The 7,487-nt window shown below is 48.4% G+C and overlaps 1 protein-coding gene across 1 annotated transcript; it reads left to right on the top strand.

Moving 5' to 3' along the window:
* Window positions 1–692: 692 nt before the first annotated feature.
* LOC119810836 (coiled-coil domain-containing protein 201-like) lies at window positions 693–6,673 on the top strand. The gene is made up of 4 exons (XM_038324537.2): window positions 693–785; window positions 1,163–1,603; window positions 2,937–3,080; window positions 6,482–6,673. Exons 2-4 carry the CDS (start codon window positions 1,220–1,222, stop codon window positions 6,671–6,673), a joined length of 720 nt encoding a protein of 239 aa, XP_038180465.2. The 5' UTR covers window positions 693–785; window positions 1,163–1,219.
* Window positions 6,674–7,487: the final 814 nt, after the last annotated feature.

Below are 7,487 nucleotides of genomic sequence, written 5' to 3'. Positions count from 1 at the left end.
ATTTCACATCAAGGGTTGGCATGGGAAGGAGAGTCGCCCTATGGTGGGTGAACACAGATGTGTTTAATTCCAGGTGATCAGTTCCAGGAGCCTCCTCAGATTCCAGCATCCACTGATGTTCAGGTTCCTTACATCAAACATGACAGTGTCTGTGCAGAACCTAGGCACACCTTGCTTTGTCGTAACCTAGCACAATTCAAACAGTGTGGAATTTACCACTGGGCTCTGTTGTGTTTGAAATAACCATGAGCAAAACCCTGCATGCTCTTGTGCATGCTGCTGCTACTTTGAAAATATCTAAATTGAACAGTTTTTTTTTTCTTGAGCATTTTCCCCCTGTACTCAGTTAAATCCACTGATGCAGGGCCTGCGGATATGATGGCTTTTTGCATCCATCATTGGTGTCTAAGATAAGGAGTATGTATGCGGGAACATTTTTGGTTTAATCTAGGCTTTATCTTGGAGGAGAAATGTCATCAAGATGGCTGGGTTGGGAATATTATAGCTAAAAACAGCATGTCCCACCAGCTACAGTAGTGGATCTCGCTCTTCCTAATGCTGTGACCCTTCAACACAGTTCCTCATGTTGTGGTGACCCCCCCAACCGGACAATTATTTCTGTTGCTACATTCTAACTGTAATTTTGCTACAGTTATGAATCGTACTGTAAACATCTGTGTTTCCTGACAGTCTTGCGCTGCTGTGAAAGGGTCATTTGACTCAAAAGGGTGGAGAACCGCTCAACTAGAGCCACCTGCCCAGCTGGCTTCATTGTTTGCCAAAACGTATTGTCTTTCTAATTCTTCCTCTGTGACAAATCTGTTAAAATGTTTCACTAATAACATTTAACTATTTTCCCTGGGGGAAGGCAGTTTCCTGGGACATTCTCTGTGCTTCAGTCCTGTCCTTGAGACCCATCTCTAGCTGTGGCTCACTGTGCTCTCATTAACTAACCATGGAAAGGGACAGGTGAGTGGGAATGTCCCATCACGCAAGTGGCTTGAACTCCAGCCATGGGCACAGACCCTCAGTGTTTAATGTTTCCTTCTCTGTGGCCACCGGATAGGTGTCTCTGGGCGGTTGTGCTTGGATAAGAATGTACTATGTCTTCCCGAAGCATGCTGCAACTGTCTAGGACCCATATTGTGTTCTTTGTCTCTAGGTTCTGGAGTTAAGCTCCTATCTAGCAACAAACAGGCCAGGCTGGAAGAACCCTGTCATGCACAACATTCCTCAGGAGATGGCTATGGGCTGGAGCCCAAGGCCCCCAGAGAGGAACTTCCAACACCGCTGGTCCTTGATATCTGAAGACTCCGCCGAGGATCCTGGGTCCCAGCTGGCAGGGTCCAGTCCCACAACCACCTTCAGAAAAAAGAGGCTTTCGACCATCGAAGACCTGGAGAATTCCAGTGAGCAGGCGGAGCCCCATCCAGACCCTTTAGCTGCAGAGGAAGAACCACGCATGTCAGCCTTGTTGAACAAGGAGCAGTGTCAGAAGACAGAGGCCCTGCAGGACATGAGCTGGCCAAGGAACCCAAGGATGCCTGGAATTTCAGACAGCCCCTGGCAGAGAAGACGAGACCCAAAGAAGCAGGCAGCTGCAGTAGGTCTCCTGCCTCCTACCCCAGCCCTGTCCCTAAGGACTCTAGGTCCCTGTGTGCTTCCCAGCTGTGGTATGGAAGGGGGGCATTTACCCTCCATCACTCAGGTTCCTCTGGCCCCAAGCATGGGGCTGTGCACAGTATACCCACCTCTGCACATGAGGTCACAAGGCCTTCCAGCTTTCTGACACCCAATGCTCAGATATCACAAGACAGCTTTTTGTTCAGAAGGGAGGCTTTGCCCGAGGACACCATGACTTCCCAGCACTGGTCTCTGCAAACCTAGTCCCCAGAGCAGGCTCTGGCTGTTCTTTGTCCCAGGCTTCTAACTCATGGGCATATAGGTGCTATGAGTGTCTGTCTCCAGTGCTGAGACTTCAGTAGAGGAGCTGTTGACAGGAATTGTCCCATTTGTCTCCTCACTACATAGGTTCTCCTAAACGGCCATCTAGGCTCTTTACTGCACTTTGATCTGTGCCTAGACACAACAGGATGCTGTTGCTGCCTGAGAGGGTCCTGAGTTCTCTGGGCCTGGCTGAGCTGCCCCAATCCCTTCCCTTGCCACAGTACTGGGACAGAGATGGCTCACTCTCACACAGCAGGTGCCCATGCCACCCCTAACCCCTGCTCTGAGGTGCTTCTGCCCCTCTGGATGCCAGGGCACTCTTTACCCGAGCCCTGATGATTAAATGAGCACCAGAAAGCATCCTGACAAGAGCAAGAGCAGTGACCAAAGCAGACAGACCATTAAGAATATGTATCTTTAGGCCAGGTGTGGGGGACGCTGTAACCACAACAGTGCAAGTCAGAGGCAGGAGGCCAGCCTAGGCTACATCAGGGAGACCATCTCAGCAAACATATGCTATCTGCCGGTTTCCAGTTCCTTTCCACAGATCCCACTTCTAAGCTCTCACCTCTATTAACTGACCACTGGAAGCCTGCAGTGTGAAAGGGCTGTATAGGAACGCTCTGGAGGAATTTTCTTTCAATTCATTTCTCCCTTGTATCCCTCCTGAGGATGCTAACCTCTAGGGTAGCAATATCAGTACAGCCAGCCACTTTCAAGGGCCTCTGCCTTCTACCCACCATCTGCAGATTTTAGACTATCAATCCAATAAACTTCAGGTGCTGACCTCCTCTGAGACTAAAAGCCTAGGTCTGGGATCTATACTCGGGGGAACACACAGAAGACAAAGAGGGAGAGCCCTATGGGTTTGGCTGCTGTCTTAGACCTGGACGAGGGTTCCAGGCCTGCTGGTACTTTTTTTTCCCCAAGTGCATTGTGCATGTTGGTTACCAATAGTGACAGCAGATTGTTGTCTTTCTTCTACACAGATGCAACGCTTGCAGCAATGGGAGGCCCAGATGCTTCTGGAAATTGAAGAGGCAGTTCATCATGAGCTTACCATCCAAGAGGGGATCCTTAGCACTGAGTTCCCTGACCAAACCCAGGGTCCACTTAGCTTTGGCACAGTCAGGGTAGAAGCCCAGGACCCTGCTACCTTGGAATAATTGGATCATCTACACCACATGCTACAGCTGGCCCAGGTGGGTAAGGTGGGAACAGACCTTGTTACCCAAACTGTAAGGTGAGGAAGAATTGCCTAGGCCTGGGGGAGGTTGAAGGGCACATCAAGCGACAGAGCTGGCAGTCTGAAAGAGAATGAGCTTCTTCATGTTCTTGAAAAGGTCACTGGGCTTGATTGAACCCTGTGCCCTCTAGTGCCTGGCTGTGACCTCAGGGACAATTGCTCTGCTCCTCTGACCCTTGTTTTCCTTATCTGAAAACTGACAAAAACATCAGGTGCAATACAAAGCATATGGACCCATCTGTGGCTGGCCTGGCTCCCTCTGCCCTGGGGAAGCCCTGTGCACTGGGGACTTCCTGATTCTCTGGGCTGAGTTCACTCAGGCCTCAAGTGAGGCGGGACCAGAAGGAAATGGGCCATAGAGTTCTGAAATACTAGGCCAAGTGCAAGTGTGGTTGGCCTCAAGTTCCGACCTTGCCCTTGGAATTGAGCTAGGCCCAATGGTGGAGAATACAGGCAGACAGAGGGCGAGGTCATCTGGGTGGGATCAGGAATGTGCCAATGGAGAAAGGGGGTTGGTGTGTGTCCCCGGAGGATGGAAGAAACAGGGAAAGAGTACAGTTTAGGATTTGGGTTTTAGTTTCCTCAGAAATGGATGGGATTGATTTCCCACCGGTCTTCAGGGGAGCATGGTTAGAAAGGTCCGATTTCTAGACACCTGGAGAGCTGCAGCTACTGCTCAAGGCCATGCTGTGGGCAGGGCTGGGGGAATAGAGCCAGCCCTGTGGTAGCCTGGGTAGTTGCTTCCCTTGCCCAGTTTCTCCCCATGTCCTAGCCGATGGATGTACCTCCAGATGATGTAAGGAGGAGACACTAGATGGACAGCCCTGGAGCTTCGGTTAACACCAGACTGCCTCCAAGTACTCTCGGGCTGGCTTCTTCATGTAGACATGCTGTGGCTACTTAAACGTAGAGATCAATTTTACTCTTGGATGTCTGCTGTTTTCTTGCTAAAAACAGACGTGTTTCTAGCCCTAGTGTAGTCTACTCCACTTCCCGCCTGTCCTGTCCACAGTGGCTGCAGATAAACAGTTAACACGATAGTGAAATGTTTTCAAAGGAGAAAGCGATGATACAAAAGTAGGGTAAGGTGTATGTGGGGTCCAGGGCCTTCGCTCGCAGCCACCGGTAACAGGTTGCATTGTCTGCTTTCAGGAGCAGGCCAGTGGCTGCAGCTGTGGCAGGAACTTCGGATTCCGTGTGATGTTCTCTATGAGTTGTAATTTATTTTATATTTAAACCTCTGCATAGTTTTCGAGCTACTTCCTATTAAAATAATTCTCTATTTTCATTTGTGTAATTATCTGGTTATAAAATCAGTCTTGAGTGTCAGGGCTTTATTAATCTTTCAAATAAGACAGAATACTATTTTTAGACCTGATGAGAACTGTGTAACATAGAGCTGGAGATGAACGCGTCAGAGAAAAGTCCTTCCAATCTTCATTATTAAAAATAAACTCTTTGCATGAGAACTATTTCCAAAGTTTGCGGCTTGAATGCAAATCAATTCCTCTGTGTAGCCAAGAGAATTCTATTTCAACTTCACTTTTCAAAGACTGAAATTCAAACACAGGATGAGTTCAGGGAAGCAGTTTGGGGCAGTGTGTTCGTAGAAAGAATTGCAGGCCTCGGAGGTGGGGCTTAGGTGACAGATATTTTCTGGACATTTATGTTATTTTTCTGGATTACTGTGTATTTGCCTGGTTAGAGTATACTTTACTAACAGACACTCAGCTTGAAGGCATTAAAATGTCATTCTTGGGGCTGGCAAGATGGCTCGGTGAGGTAAGGGTGCTTGCTGCCACATCTGCTAGCCTGAGTTTGGTCCCTAGAGTCCATATAGTAGAAGACAATTGACTCTTACACATTGTCCTCTGACTCTGACCTAAAACACCTGATCGTGTTCTCACATAAACAAAACAAATGTAAAAAAAATTATTTAAAACATGCCATCTGGGAGGACGCTTCACCAACCGGGCAGTATAAGTCGTCCACACTCCTCTGCAGCAAGATATTGATGGGCAATCCAGATAATGCAAGGTCCCTTTTGGACTCTGATACTTTCTGGGTCACAAGGAGGCCTTGGCTTGAGAGAAACAGACCAGAGACAGGCCACTCCCAGACTGCAGTGGCAAGAGTGCCCCTAGAGCAGGCTGTTCAAACAGCAGGATTCCTAAATTAACAATCCCGTGAAAATTAAGGAGTCATGGTCCTTGGTGATGTGGTCAACAATGGTTGCTTAGAGATAAGCATGGATTAATTTGAGTATGCAAGACCGTGTTTTGCAAAACAAAGCAGTCCTAAAACTTACAAGAAAAAAAAATAGAAATAGTCTGCTTCCTGGTAGCTCCAATTTGCAATATCCTCAGTCTCTGAGAGGATTTTCCCTCTAGCTAATCTGCAGTTACACTTGTCTGCACATGGTGTCTCAACACTGGCACCCATTTCTCATGGAGTATTGTTGGGGAACAAATTTCCAATCCTATGACATGCCTGTCTTAGGTTTGAGTTCCCTCATGGAGGGACATCTCCTTTGTTATGACTAGAAATCATGGATCGGCATAACGCTTCCTGTTGCATTGCCATTTCCCACGGCTGTAGGATGAGTGACCTGGAGCACAGAGACTCACAAGCACGCCCCTTTACCATGGCCCTGCTCTGGGGTCCCAGAGTGAGACTGAGGTTGTTGGGAGCAGTGAGACCCCAGATCCTGAATTTCTTGTAATCCCCCGATCTGAGTGCCTACAGCTGCTCTGAGCACAAGACCTTCAATGAGTTCCTGATGGCAGGAGAGTGGTTTCTGGTGGGTTTGGCTGGGGCGTGGCTATCTCTCAATAATCTGCCCCTGAACACAATAAAGGGGGCATTCTTGGGGAATTCAAGGATGACCCATGTCACTGTGTGTCTGTGTTTTCTAACCTCCAGCCCCTTGCCCGAAGCTCGGTAACTGGGTAAAAGCGCACAGAGCACAGACACGGGGGGTGGGGGGAGGGTGGGGGGGGAGGGAGGGGGGAGCGCAGTGCGTGGCAGAGGTAACTTTGTACCTGCAATGACTGGACAGAAATCTACCCCCAAGTTTGTTCAAATTGGCTGATTCCGTTCCTTTGGGTTACCAATAACTGGTGGGGGTCTTTCTGTTGCACTCAGAAATGTGGATAGACAAAGTGCCTTTGTTATGGGCAGGCAACCAGCCAGCTCCAAAACAAGGACTGTTGCTCCAGGCTCTAGAAGTCAGAGACCATTTTTCATGCCATGGGATTATAGGCTTATTGCTATGGCTGTTGTCATTAGCATTGGCTGGCAGTGGCAGCCACAGGAGTGCCCACTCGTGTGACAGCTTTCAAGCAGGACTTGGAGACTGGGACCCTCAGGCAGACAGGAACAAATAACTTCCTGAGCTCTATGGGTGGAGTGAAGGCAGTCTTGCTCTCTGGGGCTGATAATCCTGTTTTCAAGCAGCTGGGACATCAGGGCAGAGTCTAACAACTTAGAATTTGGGTCCTCAAAGTCTATCCAAGAGAATCTAAAATGTAAAAGATGTGCTATTTTCAAAACCACCTACATGAACATTGAGAGTGATGTCACCATTCTGCAGTACTGAAGGCCAGCTTAGCCCCTACTAAGGGAGGGCAAGGCCTTCCAATCTGCTCCCCTGTAGTCGCAGGTCTGAGGTTTTGTTCCCTGCTCCAAGATGCTGACCGTCTTCCTCTTCCTAGTCATGCAGCTAGCTAACCTTCTGAGTCAGTGGTTCTCAACCTTCCTAACATGACTCCTTCAGGCAGTTCCTCATGTTGGGGTGACCTGCCCCCAACAATGAAATGATTTCCATTGCTGTTTCATAACTCTAACTCTGCTGTTATGAATTGTAATGTAAATATTTTTGGAGTTAGGGCCTTGTCAAAGTGGTCATGGCCCTCAGGTTGAGAACCGCTGCTTTAAGCCATTACTGACTGCCATCTTTCAGATCTCTTATGCTTCTGCTGCCAACCAGACAGTTTTCTGCTCTCAGGAAACATGGGAGGCCTGTGTATCAGATCATAAAACCCCTGGCACAATTAGGTGTGATACATCATACCATTACAAGTGATGACAATGGGATCTTGGTGCAGGGACATCTTAGAACTTTTGTCTACCACGATGTATTCCCAGCTGTGCACCATCCTCAACAGCACAGTGAAAGGCTGGAAGGGGTTGGGGAACCACTAGGATTGGTAGGATAGCTAGTCATTGCTAAAATCCTGGAGTGTCCCTGTGACATTTTCCAGAGTGAAGACTAACTCTCAGTGCAGAATGCAGA

Source organism: Arvicola amphibius, chromosome 1, assembly GCF_903992535.2.
Source record: "Arvicola amphibius chromosome 1, mArvAmp1.2, whole genome shotgun sequence".
Classification (NCBI taxonomy): Eukaryota; Metazoa; Chordata; class Mammalia; order Rodentia; family Cricetidae; genus Arvicola; species Arvicola amphibius.
Note: the sequence above shows the minus strand (reverse complement) of the source record. Positions and strands in the feature narration are given on the sequence as shown.

Bases quoted from the DNA above. Each gene is read 5' to 3' on its own strand.
- LOC119810836 (XM_038324537.2), top strand. From the start codon at position 1,220: ATGCACAACATTCCTCAGGAGATGGCTATGGGCTGGAGCCCAAGGCCC. The intron at 1,604-2,936 runs GTAGGTCTCCTG...TCTTCTACACAG, and splicing joins CAAAGAAGCAGGCAGCTGCA to ATGCAACGCTTGCAGCAATG. The intron at 3,081-6,481 runs GTAGAAGCCCAG...TGTTGTCATTAG, and splicing joins TTAGCTTTGGCACAGTCAGG to CATTGGCTGGCAGTGGCAGC.